The 17,497-nt window shown below is 42.3% G+C and overlaps 1 protein-coding gene across 7 annotated transcripts in view; it reads right to left on the minus strand.

Moving 5' to 3' along the window:
• Positions 1–17,497, minus strand: part of bur (GMP synthase burgundy) — a 213,317-nt gene that overhangs the window by 49,765 nt on the left and 146,055 nt on the right. For all 7 annotated transcript variants that reach the window (XM_045742218.2, XM_045742216.2, XM_045742220.2 and 4 more), the window contains one exon: positions 6,414–6,565. In XM_045742218.2, the coding sequence (XP_045598174.1) occupies positions 6,414–6,565 (152 nt within the window). The remainder of the gene's footprint in view (positions 1–6,413; positions 6,566–17,497) is intronic.

Genomic DNA, 17,497 nt, shown 5'->3' on the forward strand with positions numbered 1-17,497 from the left:
GCTGTTAGCTCATGCTGTGCGCACCAGCCTTGATTGCTCAGTCAGTACTGATGCTCTCACATCCAGGAATGTTGCCCATGATTTTTATAAAAATGGCGTTTGTTTACAAGCCTTGAGGAAGCTGATAAATCTTGCGTGGTTCTCCAACACATCAATAACTGTGGTGCGCAATTCTGTGACAGCTACTCACTACAGCTATTGATGTGTTGCGCAGTTTAAGGGTTAATCAGCCACAGGTGGCAGAAGTTGTGATTTATTTTCTTTGGGACGATTTATTTAGAGATTTCAAACTCTATTCTCATTGTCTCTTTAGGTTGTATCGATGAATGAGGACCAGATGAAGGTCTTAACACTTATATATGGGCAATAAAGTTATTACAATTATATGTTTATCTCTAACCTATCCCTATACTTATTTAGTGTTTTGGGGGGTTTTTCTTCTTGACTTCATTGCAACACATACTGATCTACAGCTTTCACATATTCGAATACAAATACCAAGGAATGTTTATTAAAACTTACAAGATATGTCATAAATTCAAAGTACTACAGTATATTCATTGTCAAAAACTAAGTTTATTTTTCTGTATGAACAGAATTTTCAACTTTGAGACCTCTCAAAAAATTCAGTTCTGAATCTGACTGATTCTCACCATTTGTACATAAAGTGTGCAAAAGAACAAAACAAAGTTCTTAGTTCTAAGGTCTCTCTTGTTGTCGTTTAGTCATAAAGCCATAACATTTGGAGTTGTAAATTTTTTGCCTCTAAATTTTGCACATATTTGGATGGCCACATTGAAAAAATGTTTTACAGCAACCTATACTCCCAAACAATATTTTTCAACAAGGAACATGAAAGTTATATACCATTTTTGTTAACTTTTTTCTGTTCATGGTATTATGATGATCCATTAGGAGAGGTTGGAGCATTTACGATGAAGATATTATTCACAAAAAAAAAAAAACCAGCGTTGAATGTAATGAAACGCCATTTTCTGGGTGAATCCAAGCTCCCCGGAGCTTACTAGGGTGATATGCTAATGTCAGACTTTGGCATCAGTCATGTGTATGGAATTCTTATGGGTCCCTGGGTTGTTGATGCTTAGTTGGTTTGCCAGGGGGTGCATCACATTTTGTGTCCGGTTGCGGCTCTCCGCCGTTATTTGCGCGCCAAGGCTTCTGTGGCCGTGGACGCGCTTTGGGTTGATCCGGTTTCCCTTCTCCCCTGTTCAAGGGTGTGGGTCTCCCAGGTCATCCGCAGGGTTATTAAGGCTAGCCAGCCTGTGGTCTATCCCCGTGCCCATGACGTCCGCAAGTTCGCGGCTCTTGCCGCCGTCTTTGGCACTATGTCCTGGGCTGACATTCGGGTGCGGGGATTTTGGGGGTCGAACAGGGTCCTGGCTGCTTGTTACCTTGTAACGTTCCTGGCCCCAGTCGGGCCTGTGTCACTATGGATCGGCAGATGCAGCCAGTTGTCTCGACTTTAGGTTGAGAAGTGAGCAGCAACCGTGTAATTTCCTATTCTTTTCCTCTGTGGGTAGTTAGCTCCGGGAAGCCGTAGGGGCTCTCCCCAGAAAACCAGCGTTGAATGTAATGAAACGGCATTTTCTGGGCGAGTCCTGAAGGCTCCCCGGCATCCCTCCCTCCCTCCGGTCAGCGTTTTTTTCACGTGTTATGACACCCATCCTTAGAACTGGGGTGTGGATCGCCGGCGCGGTAGGTCTGGGGATGCACAGACAGCAGGGTGACGATGGGTGATGTCATACTAGTTTGCTCGTTTTTGTTTGGGGAGTTCTATCCACTCGTTCGGCTTTTGGTTGCAATTTTCACCAGAATAAAGGTTTGTTTTGGGACGCCTACCTTTCTGGGTGCCTAACCCAGTCGATGGCAGACATAGAATGCTTCCAATTACATGGAGGTTTCTATAAGCCATTGCTCCCCTTGCCTCTCTAGAGGGGGGCCAGGTTCTGGCTCGTGGTCCCTGGTAGGCCCATAAGAACTCCATACACATGACTGATGCCAAAGTCTGACATTAGCATATCAGCCTAGTAAGCTCCGGGGAGCCGTAGGGGCTCTTCCCAGAAATGTGTGTTTGAGGAAGTTTAGGGCCCACAAGCACTGGGCCCTTAAATCCTTAAACTGCGCATGGCATATATATATATATACAACTGGAGTAACATGTCCCACTGTACGCATGGCATACATATACGACATAGGGTGCCAGGGAAGATTCAAATGGCCTGTGGTATAATGGGGTCATCCATATCACAGCCGGGGCCGATTGTAAACAGACGCCATCTTGAAAAAAAAAATCTAGTACAGGCCTCCTTTGTCTCACAGGCTTTAGTTACTGACCACACACAATGGCAAGTGCATCACGACCCAGCATCCGGTCTCGCTCAGTGCACCTCGCCGTGCAGTCATTGACCGAAGACGAAATTACTAATGAAACTGTTCAACGACCACGATGAACCTGATATTGATGACTGATATAGATGAGGACTATACACAGCCTGAGGATATTGAAACAACGAATAGTGAGAGTAAACATGTTGGTGCCACGATGGGCGAGGATACCAAGAGTCACCCGTCACTAATCACCACTTCGTGCCCAAGCACATAGTTTATGTGTTTTACATGGCAAGATTATGAATTGATCGACGAGTCTGAAGCAGGTGAATCATTCTCTGGTTTTAGTGACTTAAAATCAGAGAATAGTTTTGCCATGCCTGCTAGTTCCAGTTGCCATGTTGCCAAGTGCATTGCATCAGCATCCTGCCCAGCCAAGCACTGTAGCATGGCACAACATGGCAACATTAAGGAACAAATCTTCTCATCTTCAATTACTTGCTGCTCATGGAACATATTGTTCATGAAACGATCAGATACACAGCTGATCTTATTGAAGGTGAGGATGTATCAGAATTTTCATGATTACAGCGATGGAAAGAGACGACTGTAGGTAAACTGTATGTGTTTTTCGATATATGTATGTTGATGAAACATTGTGTGAAACACGTAATATCCCATTATTGGAGCAAAGACAACACTGTTCCAACACCACTGTTCACAAAATATATGTCCCGAGACCAATTTCTGATACTCCTACGGTGTCTTCATTTTGCAAATAATGCAAATGAGACAGGATGATAGGCTTTACAGGGTAAGGCACGTGCTAAATGACCTTATTGGAATGTTCAGAGATTACTACGTACCAGCTCAGAAACTGGTTATTGATGCTTTTCAAAGGACGTGCTGCCTTCAAGAAGTATATTCCTTCAAAACGTCACCGATTTAGACTGAAATTCTTTGCTCTGTGACTGTGAATCAGTAATGATGTTACACATGACACTGTATTTGGCTTCAAATGTAGACATTCCTGGTAATGACCAACATGGCTTCTCAGGTAGTGTGGTGAAGGCACTGCTTGCACCATATCTCAACAAGGGCCACATATTGTACACACAACTATTATACCAGTCCCTTACTAACCAGGTTCTTGCTTGATAATAGAACTGAAGTGTGTGGCACAGTAAAATGCCTGTGTTTGACACTGCTATGCAAGTAGGTGATTGCAAGGTAAGAAAAAGTGGTGGAATTCTTTCAGTGCGGTGGAAAGACAGACGTGAAGTGAACACGTTGATCACCATTCACCCTGGTACATTGGTGGACAGTGGCAAGGTGAACAGAACAAAACAAATAATCTGCAAGTCAGATTGTGTGATGGACTACAACATCAACATGCCTTTAGTCGATAAATGTGACATGATGGTGATGCTGTAGTGGGTGTACGGAAAACAGTGAAGTAGACCAAGATGATTTTCCACCTTCTTGACATAACAATGCTAAACAGTTACAACATGTATCTTGTGAAAACAGGTAGAAAACCATATTTCCATTCCTTTAGTTTTCAAGTTGTGAAACAGTTACTAGGAAAGTGAGGCAAAGACACCCCAGGCAATACAAAGACCCATTCGGGACCCAATATTGCACCATGCTCTCACACCCAGGCTCGCTTACAGGGAGGCCTTTCTGGTACACCAGATCAAGAAATTACCACCAACTGGATTGCATGCAGCAGGCCACGTCGGTGCGTTGTGTGTAACACCACACGAATGAGGCCACAGAAACGTAAATTGGTGTTAACATGGTGCAAAGCGTGTGCAGTCCCTCTGTGCCATGTCAACTGTTTTGCACAGTATCACAGTCTCCAGGAGTCCTAAATGTCTAATACTTGCAAATACTGGTACATTGTATATTTCCTGTAAAATAGAATAGTATGGTGCACATATTTGTGACAATAATGTGTGTGTGTGTAGTGAATTTATTCCAGTTGTATTATTATACAACATCAAGTGACAATAATTGGAACAATAATAGCAAAAAAAATTGTTGTAAATTGTGCCATTGATACTGTAAATAATGTCGTGGAAATAAATTCGCGGCAACTCGGACCTCTTGAATGCCATGCGCGATAGCTCCCTGACGTAGCACACTTGATTGATCTTGCTCTGTGACGTCATTGGTGAACTTGTCGGATCATTTGTCATTGGTAAATACAATAGAATTTTATTATTATTTTTCCTGTGTTCAGGGAACACAAATGAACATTTTTAGAAGTCTGAAAAAATTATAGAATTTTTTCTTGTACATGGGGGTGTATAACTTCTCATTACCCCTTAGCAGCTTAAGGGTTAAAACCCCCCCCCTCCCCCAGTCCCCTAAGATACTCCAAGACGTAGACCCTTTACTGTTGCTCTCCTCCTTTGCTTCCATTTGACGTTGTTTCGTCTGTCTTAACTCCTGCATCTGCCATAGCTCCTCCTGCAGGGAATCCAACTCTGTCCTCAGAGCTCCACACAGCTCCTTCACCAGCACCAGTTCTCACACTACACCTTCCATTTTCAATATCAAGACGATTAGAGCTCCAGCTAACACTGTAACACCATAAGGTGTTTGGTTTAGTTTTATTTAATAATACATAGAGATACATGAATCACAGACAAGGATTTGAGGGGCGCCAGTTTGGTCGGCCTGAGTCTCACACCTCTAAGCGTTAATGACCTCAAGTTGACCTGAGGTCAAGTCATGCGAATTCCACCTTGCTTCTGCTAATCTGATAATTGGCCTTCAAACATGCCGATGTTTAAGGAGTGGCTTGGTAGAGTGCCTGAGGCTATCTACTTGTGGGCGGAGTTAGTTACTAGGTTCCCCAATATATACTCGGAGAGCAGAGCATACAGGATCAAGACAGGACAGGAGCCAGCCAGCAGAGCAGATAAGATGACCTAGCCAGGGAGGCTGTCAGCCGGTGAGGCGGGACAGTCTCTGTCAACTACGGACTCCCCCCTCCCCCTCTATCCAGCTATAGGCAGACACTTGGTGAGTTGAACATTAAGGTGACTTGGTCGTGTTTACAAGTGTTGTGTGAGGATCAGGGGCAGTCAAGTTGTAGGGTTCTCGAATTCTTGGATGATGACTCACTTGGCATATTAATCTTGAACATTGGAATTGCTTAAATTATGATACTTCATGTGAAATATAATTATGAATTTATTATTTAAATGGTCTTTAACTTTGTTCCCTAGAGTTTTTGAGTTGAGGTGAGAAAGCCTCTGCGGTTACTGGGTACAGGATACAGATGGAACATACTAATAATGACCTTTTGATAACATCCTTTGAGAATATTGTGGTACAGACAAGTTCCATTCCTTGTCTTGTACGTAATGGTCTAGAATGGATGGTGGCAGCATTTCTTCTTCTACTATCTACTCCTACTATCTACTTTTCTACTTCTACCTATCTACTCCTCTCCCTCCACCCCTCTCCGAACTTTCCCTCTCGGCTAATGACCCTCCTCGCTCCTCCCACCTCTCTACCTCTCTCACCCCAAACCCTCACTAATTACCTCATTATTCATCTCTTTCCTTTCGTTTCTCTTTTTCGTTTGTGGTTGTGAAATGTATTCTAGAGTTCTCTCTAGAGTTTCGGGTAGCTGATCAAGTTACGGCGCCTTGTAGTCGTAGCACCTAGGTAGTCAAATACCTAGGTTACAAGGAGTTGAACGAGAGAGGCTGCTGTAGGAACTCTGGAGGTGCTCTAGAATAGTTAGCTAACTGAGGACGGGATAACGGACTAGAGAGAGCCGTTTCCCCCGGCCTCGTTAGTTAACTGGGGGGTGGAATAATGGACAAGATAAGAGATATTTTCCCCCACCCCCCGTTACAACACACCCTCTCGTTTGTCAGCATTGAACTGCATCTGCCAATTTTTTTACCATTTCAAAACCCTACTCAGTACTGCACATACTCATACTTTCTACAGATCCATAAAGACTAACTTCTCCACTAACTGTCTCACTAAAAGTATTTGACCCACATATTACAGGTTCAACTAAAAATGGGAAAACGAACCTTTATAAAAGTGTCTCCAATAATTTTTCGCTTCTCTTCGGGACAATACGTCATACATAATAAGTTGGTAACACGCTTTCTACCCATGGGGTCAGTGCAGTCGACAGGTATGCTTGTAACTCCATCATAGAACTGATGTCTTGCATTGATCACTGAAAAGAAAACAATTAGGTGAAACCAACAGGAAACTAAAACCCTTTAAAAAAATACATATTTCTTTCTCCTCATTTTCTTGCTCAAGTTGACCCTTGTATTCATGAATACAAATTCTTTACCTGCATGATCATCCTCCATTCATTTACAACATTCATGCCACCAAAGTGCACACCATCTTACTGTAAGAGAGAGACCCATGGGAAGTGTATAACCCAGGTGAGAGACATAGAAACACCAGTGTTAAATGTGGGAAAAATAGTCTGGAACTCTTGCATTTGGACTCCCCACCAGTACAATAGTCAGTTCTGCACATGTGCAGAGCATAATCATAGCAGGAAAGTGTCATCATCAGAACAGTGTAAACAGCAAGGTAAATACATACTGCATTTAAAATATATATTCAATGCTGGAAAATATATACAGTAGAAACAACAGTGTTAAATGTTGACAAACAACCTGGAATTTTATATGACATAAATGAACTATTGGGAGATACAAATGAGTATGGAAACATTGGAACTGGGTGGTTGGACACAGATATGCGAGCTGTCTCGTTCACTTGGTTTTGGGCAGGGTTGGAGAACAGTCCGTTTGTCACTTGTGTGGCATGTGCCAGTCTCCTACAATAATGATAAGTGAAGTGTATCTCATATGTGCTATAGTTGTACTCCTTCCCTGTGTTAGAGATAGGCAGTGTTAAAACTAAGGTTACTTATGGAATCCTGTGAGATACCTGGTTGATACCTGGTTGATGGGGTTCTGGGAGTTGTTCTACTCCCCAAGCCCGGCCCAAGGCCAGGCTTGACTTGTGAGAGTTTGGTCCACTAGGCAGTTGTTTGGAGAGGCCCGCAGGCCCACATACCCGCCAGAGTTCTTCATCGGGTAGGGTAAGGCAGGTCCTAGTCAACAACGACTTCTCTAATGGTTTCGTTGAAGACATCATAAAAAGAAAGGTAAAACGCCATGCAACCTCTGAAGAGTCAACCAACACAACACTTGTATCCCCAATTAGTCTATTTTACAGGAACTTCTTTTTGACGGCTCATAAAACGGAGGAAAGGGTCCTGAAAGATATTGTTGATAGGAACGTCATCCCTACAGACAAAAATCAGAAAATACAATTGTTAATTTATTATAAAACCAAAAAAACGGCCAATCTACTCATGAAAAACTCCCCAGACACCAAGCAGAATGCTTTGAAGGAGACCAATGTCGTCTATGCCTTTAAATGCCCACTTGGGGACTGTAAGCCCCAAAGAACTCAGTATATAGGCAATACAACAACATCTCTTTCCAGGCAACTAACAATGCATCAGCAACAGGGCGCCATCAAGGAACATATAATCTCGTTTCACAACCAGACCATCACCAGAGAAATCTTAACAAGCAACACAGAAATCATCAATAAATACAGCGATAGCAGGAGACTCGACATCAGCGAGGCACTACACATCAAAAAGTCAACACCAGCAAATCAACAGCCAATTAATGCACAACTATATTCTACCCACTTCAAGACCCCGAACCAATATGGAAGCAGCAAGAGGAAGTATGGGCCAATAGGCCCTCTGAAGTTACTTCCATTCTTATGTTCACATATCCAAGTTATACCCATTGATTCGTGTCCTGTCTTGTTTTTGTCACCTCACCCAAAACTTTTGTACCATATCACCTTACCCAAGAGTATAAGTGCAATGAATTTGGGTAAATTAAGTCTTTGAAAATGTAATACAAATTACGAAACGCGTTCAGGCATCAGACCATGAATAAAAAATGAATTCTGGAGAATTGTTATTTTCATTACCACCGACAGTGAAGAAAAACAAAAGAAATATTGAAAAATTTTGTGTTAGAATTATTAACACTTTGGCGTACCCCGCGCGCCACCCTTCAACTGTGCGATATGGGACCCAGGGTGTCACGGGAGCGTGCGTAAATTCTGAAAAGTGTATACTCTCTTCAACTTTGTCACCTTAATTCTCGTCCTACGAGATTAAATTTGGTATCATTGTGTTCGCAATAGAATTCTCTACAGCACTAAATGCATATAAACTCCAAAAGCCCGGCTAATTACCCGCAGCAAACAGAGAAAGTGTGAATGAGTTACCCAGGAGCGTGCAAACGCGATAAAATGTTTTCACTATTTTCACTCTTGTCACCTCAATTTTTGTCCTAGGTCTTTCATTTTGGTCTCAATGGGTTCGCAATCGAATTCTCTAGAGGAACATTAGCATATAAAATATAAAACCTGGTCACGCTCCAACCGCCGACGAGTTGAAGACGGGCCACGCGTTAGCCGGGAGTGAGCGCTCAGACGCCTTCCAGCTACACTCCCAATTCCCTTCCTTTTCAAGCCTTTCTTTCGCAATTTTCTTCCTGGAAGGGCCTTGTTCATGATCACTATCCATCGTGGAGTAAGCGTAGATAGTTTCTAAAGCCGCAGTAAGAAATACAGCCACGGAAAATAGACGAAATGTTCACACGTTTGAGATGCGAGGGGAGGCGACATTTGTCACAACAGTGGAGCGAAAACAATGGGCCGACGGCGTGTGCCAAGCCACCTGAGGGCCACGAGGCTCAACAAAGAAAATGGGAAGACATCGGCGCACATTTTAAAACCAGTCCCAAAAAAATCGGATAAAAACCTGATTTTTGGCGATTATTTAAAGTGGATGACGCAATGCTGCGTCATCCCCGGTATTACCGCCAGTAAACGGATGACGCAATGCTGCGTCATGCCCGGGCGAAAGTGTTAATCTTACTTTTTCGGTCATATTCAACAACATATGTTTACAAGAAAGACTGCTACCAAAATATACTAACATATATATACACATACATACATATCAAGTAATTAGATCATTGTGCTGACTAGTGACCACGTGTGGGTAATAAAGTGGGGTGTGCTGTCCCTTAACCACTGCACTGCGCAGAGAGCCTTGAGACGCAGGATCAAGGGTGCACAGAGCGCCATGTGGCATTTTTAGGTATAGAAAGCGATTCAAAACTCCTGCGGATACACAGGGCTCATATCCTGTGCCTCAGGACTCCAGTAAACAGATGCCATTTTGGAAAAAAAAGTGTCAGCCTCCTTACTGGCTGTGAGAGCCTCAGTACAGAGAGCGCGACCAAGGCTGGCACATACAGGGGCAGCGCACAGCACCACTGTACAGTTCGAGGTCACAGACCACTTAGTAATGATGAGTAAAATAGCTAACAAATTATTTTGTGTTGATATTGTCATAGGTGATCCTGACTGTGATATAGACTGTTTAACATTCAGATATCAGTGAATACAATGCTAGTTATAATATTCACAGCATGAGGTAGACTCACACAGCACCCAGCCATTGTTTCCTGCACCTACACATCATGAAATGACATGTTCCTTCACTAATGTGTTTCTTATGGAAATGGATTCATATTTGGGATTTTGTGCCAAGAATGTGATAATACCAACAGTTTTGTAGCTAGTCATAGTGAGATGTGAAGAATATTGGAGGCATTGTCTTGCATCATGTGACTGCTGGCGCCATCTGCTTGTGGCTCCATGCTGTGTTTTGATGTCAACACCATACCCACCAGACCTGCTTATTAGTATGTTATTAGTTTTCTGGCATCAGCCAGAAAAATGATAGGATGGATTACAAGAACTTTCAAATCTAGGGATCCCATCACAATGGTTGTACTCTTCAAGTCACTTGTGTTGTCCCGTCTCGAGTACTGCTCAGTACTCACTTCCCCCTTCAGAGCAGGAGAGATTGCTGAAATAGAGGAGATCAGAGAACATATACGGCACGCATAGACGCGATAAAGCACCTAAATTATTGGGATCGTCTCAAAGCTCTCCAAACGTACTCTCTACAAAGGAGACAAGAGAGATACCAAATAATATACACATGGAAAATACTAGATGGCCAGGTCCCTAATCTACACAGTAAAATAACAACGTACTGGAGTGAACGATATGGAAGAAAATGCAGGATAGAACCAGTAAAGAGCAGAGGTGCCATAGGCACAATCAGAGAACACTGTATAAAAGTCCACTGTTGTTCAACATCCTACCAGCGACTATAAGAAATATTGCCGGAACAACCGTGGACATCAAGAGAAAACTAAAGACTGTTTTCTAAAAAGTTCTGGACCAACCGGGCTGTGGTGGGTATGTGGGCCTGCGGACCACTCCAAGCAACAGCCTGGTGGACCAAATTCTCACAAGTCAAGCCTGGCCTCGGGCCGGGCTTGGGGAGCAGAACTCCTCCCAGAACCCCATCAAGCATTTAAATGTTGATAGTGATATATAACATGCGTATATAGCGTAATAACTAAGATTACTGTTTGGTTGATCAAAGAATATAATATGCGTGTCACCATATATGATCCCCATATTTTCGTCTAAGGTTGTCTGGACAAATCAATCCAAATTTTAGAACAAACACTAGCTCTGTATCTCAAAATGCTCTGACAAGTGGATCCACTTCAACTATTATTTAACCCTTAAATTGCACATCGCATCATATGACGCTTTGACCTACTTGCAGTAAATTGCGCATCGCATCATATGATGCTTTGGAGTACTACGCAAGATTTAAACAGCCAGCGGATACACGGGGTTCACCACACCTTCATCAGGGCTCTTGTAAACAGATGCCATTTAAAAAAAAAATCGTGGGCCAAATTCCAGGGTGTTAGGTGCCTCAGTATTCAGTGAGCTACCAAGCCTGACGCACGCAGAATTTGCTCACAGCACTGCTGTTCAGCTTGTGACCACAGCATCGCCTAAAAATGCCATAATATACTTGTTCATGCTATTATGTAGCGATGATATTATTACAGAAGACCCCTGACTGTGATAAAACTGACCAGGGTTCTAATAATAGCAGGATTGTGGTGATATTTAGCGCTGTGCGCCATGGAGGGAGGAGTAATGCTGTGGGAGGGGAGGGTAGTGGCATTGTCTTCTGACTGTGTGTGGCCACCTTTTATTGACTGCACTCACCATACCAGCTTAGTGGTTCGCTATGGTGAACACAAATGTAGATACTTATATATAACGTGTGTATAGAGGGTATAAACAGCAAGAGGAGTAGGTTGGGAGCTGCCATTTTGGTGAGGGCGGTGGCATCGTCTGCACAATTTATCATGTTTACAGGTGACCACGATGGTCTTTGGGCACCATACCAGTTTACTTGTACAAGTATGGTGAATAAAACAGGTAGATATTTATATATAATGTGTGTATATAACGTAATAACACCACAAACAGTATTGTTGGAGGAAAAATATTAGTGCGTCTGGCCTTGAGGGTGGCAGCCATCTGACTGTGTGAGGTCCTACGTATTTGTGCCTTTACTCACCATACAAGCTTAGATGTACAGTTATGGTGAATAAAACATGTAAATAATTATATACAACGTCTGTATATAAAAGCAAAAACAGTATGGTGGGTGGAGAATGGTGGCAAAGTCAGGTGAGGTGAGGGAGGGAGGGAGTGGCAGCCAGTGGCGGGCTGCCACTGCCACTCAGCATACCAACTTAGTGGTTCGTTATGGTGAACACGAATGTAGATACTTATATATAGTGTCTGTATATAGTGAATAAAAGCAAAAAACAGTATTGTGGGAGAGTCAGGTGACTTGAGGGAGGGCGTGAGTGGCTGGCTGGTACACGGCGGTCACTCCTCGTTACTTTTTGACTCATAATAGCAACTTAGTGGTTTGTTATGGTGAACAAAACATGCAGATACTTATATATAACCTGTGTATATAATGTAATAACCGACAAAGTATTTGTTCACTGTTTGATGAACATAATTGAATCAATAATATGCACACCATATTTTTGAGTACAGCGATGATTCGCTCATTTTATTATATAAATATATCGAACTACACACTATTGAATAATATTACAGCAAAAAAAACTATGAAAAATCAATCAGACATATTGAAATAATTAGGTAATTATCTCTTTGTGGCAACTCCGGCCTGACAGCTGGCAAGCAACAGACCGCCTGGGACGCACGCTGAGTCAGCACCTGTTTTTTGCCAGACTTCCCCGCCCTATAGTCGGCAATATATGCCACTTACGATTTTATTATTATTTTTCCCATGATCAGTGAACACAAATTAACAGGTTAGAAAGAAAATAGTTTTTTTTTTTTTTCGTATGCGCCTGTGGGTGTCAAATGGTATATAGCCATGCACCATTTAAGGGTTAAACCACAGGAGCCCATCTACCTGCCACTGACTTGCAAGAATTTCATGGCAAGGATGATTAGAGCTTCGACAGTCATTGGAACTTATTTGATTCCTTAGTGAAATAAAAAAGATCCATTTCTAAAAAACTACATTTCTTTACTTGCGAAGTACTTTGAAAGTTGAAGCAAATGCAGTAATCGACAATTTGATTCCTAGTGATGATAATTACGATATTGCTATCCAGTTGTTACAACTTAATTATTATAAGAGAGATTGCAATAGCCAATTACAAATTGGAAGCTATGCCTACACCAGGTAAATCTTCTCATGCTCAACAAAACTTTCAGAGGGAAGTTGGCGACAGTCGGCCATTTTGGCACGTGGATTCAACGCTCCTGGCTGGGCATTCTTTCCTCACTTCATCGGGAGCACATTTTTTAATTCAGCTGGCTTCTTTAGGCCAGTGTGCACTCACTGCAGTTACCCAGGGGGCTCTCACAGCACCGGCAGAGGCCAGAGCCTCTATAATGGATGCCTTCCAGAGCAGGGGTGCCATGGATGTTGAAAGCAGGTCCCAGGAGAGGCAAACATCTGTTGGAGAATGAGCCGGTGAACACTTCCTCAGAGCTAGATGATAAGAGATGTCCTCGCCTTCAGAAGACCTACCTCCTGTGGTACCTCATTCCTCATTTATGGTTGTCCTAATTCAGTCAACAACAGGTCAGTGTGTGTTTACGAATCCTCGTACCTGAAGTGCAACGATTGAGGCTTCAGTGTTGTGGTCACATTGCTTTCCTGAGATAGTGCATACCCTGAGTAGGGGTGCAGCACTGAAGCTACACATCAGGGAGGAGGCTCTGTTGCACGTTCGGCTATCAGACATTACCAAATTAGGGGATTGGCCTGTCAGGTGCCGATAGGTATTGTCGTAAGAGTTGTCATCTCGGGCCCGGTATGAGAAGATCGGGCCAACTGACCAGTGTTGAATGGATGACAACCAAGCTGCTCTGCAGATGTTAGGGGGTGCATCGGCAGGATTACTGAAAGTTACTAGGAATCGCGGAGCCGCAGGGCCGACATTCGTGGTTCATATTAAGTTTGGGGCCCCTCTCTTACCAGGTGGCACCACACACAGGACCTTGTATCAGGTCAAGTCCTACAACTTTCCTGTGTTATGATGCTATGCTTGCCATCTATTGGGCCAGCTGCCTCACCTACCGTAATGCAGCACGCTGTGCAAAATGCAGCAACACAAGTCATACTGATAAGAAATAATGGTGGGTGCTCTGCATCACCTGACTGCCTTTTATGGCAGTATACCTTGAGGCCCTCCAGTTGGATGCTGATCATAAAGCAGCGGGGACTCCTCAACAAGAGCTGTTCCAGAGGTTGCATGCCCTCAATCAGCCCACCATTTCATTTTGCCTCCTGGATCCCCCTGGTCGGGCCTCTCCACGGGTAGGATCTAGCAGATGCTCTTGCCTGTCCCAGCCACATACCTGATATGCCCAGGATGCTTATCAATTTTCCCTCCTGGGTCACATCGACAGTGACAAAACCTCCACCACGGATACAGACATGCACGCTCAGTACCGGCCGGAGCCAGAACCATTGTAACACCTGTCGATCGGGAAGTTCTGCTCCATCGCATGCCCTGATGATCTTCTGGTCTCCCAGGTGCTTTCGCAGGGAATTATGACACCGGTGAAATATGAGGTCCAGAGTGAAGCACCCGCCAGTCGCAGGCCCCGGCAAGAGGGTTCGTGAGCCAATCATTGTTAAGAGGAGTTTTGCTTAACCCTTAAACCGCGCAAATCATATATATATGCTTTCAGTGACAAAACCGAAACCGTGCAACTCAAATAAATAAATAAATAAAATAAATATTATATATATATATATATATATGTTGTACCTAGTAGCCAGAACATCGTACTCGGCTTACTATGCAAGGCCCGATTTGCCTAATAAGCCAAGTTTTCCTGAATTAATATATTTTCTCCAATTTTTTCTTATGAAATGGTAAAGCTACCCATTTCATTATGTATGAGGTCATTTTCTTTTTATTGGAGTTAAAATTAACGTAGATATATGGCCGAACCTAACCAACCCTACCTAACCTAACCTAACCTATCTTTATATGTTAGGTTAGGTTAGGTAGCCGAAAAAGTTAGGTTAGGTAGGTTAGGTAGTCGAAAAACAATTAATTCATGAAAACGTGGCTTATTAGGCAAATCAGGCCTTGCCTAGTAGGCTGAGAAGTGCGTTCTGGCTACTAGGTACGACATATATATATATATATATATATATATATATATATATATATTTCATCGAAGACATCATAAGAAGGAAAGTGAAAAGCCATGCAACCTCCGAAGAGACAACTAACACAACACCTATACCCCCTATTAGACTATTTTACAGGAACTTCTTTTCCACAGCTCATAAAACAGAGGAAAGGGTCCTGAAAGATATTGTTAATAGAAACGTTATCCCTACAGACAAAAATCAGAGGATACAACTGACGATTTACTATAAAACCAGAAAAACGGCCAGCCTACTCATGAGAAACTCTCCAGACACGAAACAGAACGCTTTAAAAGAGACTAACGTCGTCTATGCCTTCAAATGCCCACTTGGGGACTGTAAGCTCCAAAAAACCCAGTATATAGGCAAGACAACAACATCTCTTTCTAGGCGTTTAACGATGCATAAACAACAGGGCTCCATTAAGGAACATATAATCTCTTCCCATAACCAAACCATCGCCAGAGAAATCCTAGTAAACAACACAGAAATCATCGATAGATACAGCGATAGCAGGCGGCTTGACGTTTGCGAGGCACTACACATCAAGAAGTCAACACCAGCAATCAACAGCCAATTATTGCACAACTATATTCTACCCACCTCAAGACTCCGCTCCAATATAGAAGCATCAAGAAATATGGACCAATAGGCTTTCTACAAACACTTCTATTCAATATCCATTGTTTCGTGTTCTGTCTTGTGTTGATACTTTTAATACCCTATTAATATCCTCTAGTGTTCTGTCTTGTGTTAATGCCACATCATCCTTCCCACCTCACTCAAATGTAATGCCACATCACCCTTCCCACCTCACTCAAATGTAGATATAAAATCAGGGAAACGCAAGTTCTAATCAGTTGTGTATTTGTGAAGTCTTTGAAAATGTAATAAGTTTTACGAAACGCGCCCGTGTCGCGTCAGACTAGAAATAAAAATGAATTTTGGAGAAGTGATTTTTGATTTACCTCCAACAGTGAAGCATAATGTACGAAAGATTGAGAAAATTCGTGTTAGAATTATTAATCTTACTTTTTTGGTCATATTTAATAAAATATTATATATATATATATATATATATATATATATATATATATATATATATATATATAATATATATATATATATATATATATATATATATATTTATTTTTTCATGTCTAGCGATATAATTTAAACGCCCCGCCTGGGATAGGGGCAGCTATAGTGCAGCCACAACCGATAGTTGCCAGATGCCACCTAGAAAAATATCCAGGCCAACATTTTTGGGTGCGAGAGCTTCAATATTGAGCAAGCCACCAATGCTGACGTACGCAGCATGAGCTCACAGCATCGCTGTTCAGCTTGTGACCACAGCATCGCCTAAAAATGCCATAATATACTTGTTCATGCTATTATGTAGCGATGATATTATTACAGAAGCCCTCTGACTGTGATAAAACTGACCAGGATTCTGATAATAGCTGGATTGTGGTGATATTTAGCACTGTGCTCCATGGAGGGAGGAGTAATGCTGTGGGAGGGAGGGGTGTTGGCGTTGTCTTCTGACTGTGTATGGCCACCTTTTATTGACTGCACTCACCATACCAGCTTAGTGGTTCACTATGGTGAACACAAATGTAGATAGTTATATATAACGTGTGTATAGAGTGTAATAATAGCAATAGGAGTAGGTTGGGAGCCGCCATTTTGGCGAGGGAGGACTATGTTGTTTACTGGTGTCCACTATGGTCTTTGGGCACCATACCAGCTTATTTGTACAGATATTTTGAATAAAACAGGTAGATACTTATATATAATGTGTTTATATAGCGTAATAACACCACAAACAATATTGTTGGAGGAGAAATATTAGTGTGCCTGGCCTTGAGGACGGCCGCCACCAGCTGACTGTGTGAGTAGCTACGTCTTTGTGCCTTTACTCACCATACAAGCTTAGATGTACAGTTACGGTGAACAAAACATGTAAATACTTATATATAACATACGTGTTTAGTGAATAAATGCAAAAACAGTATTGTGGGAGGAGATTGAGGGCGAGTGAGGTGGTGTTGCGGGAGGGAGTGGCAGCGAGTGGCTGACTGGTACGTTGCAGTTACTCCTCGTTGCATTTTGACTCACAATACCAACTTAGTGGTTCGTTATGGTGAGCAAAACATGCAGATACTTATATATAACCTGTGTATATAGTGTAACAACAGCAAAACTATTTGTTTATTGTTTTATGAACATAATAATTGAATAACTAATATGCACACCATAATTTTGAATACAGTGATGGTTCACACATTTGATTATAAAAATATATGACAATTCACTATGTTGAATAATATTACTGCAAAAAAAAAAATAAGAAAAAATCAGAGACATTGAAATAATTAGGTAATAATATTTTTGTGGCAACTGCCGCCTGACAGTTCA

Source organism: Procambarus clarkii, chromosome 40 (assembly GCF_040958095.1).
Source record: "Procambarus clarkii isolate CNS0578487 chromosome 40, FALCON_Pclarkii_2.0, whole genome shotgun sequence".
NCBI classification, from domain to species: domain Eukaryota; kingdom Metazoa; phylum Arthropoda; class Malacostraca; order Decapoda; family Cambaridae; genus Procambarus; species Procambarus clarkii.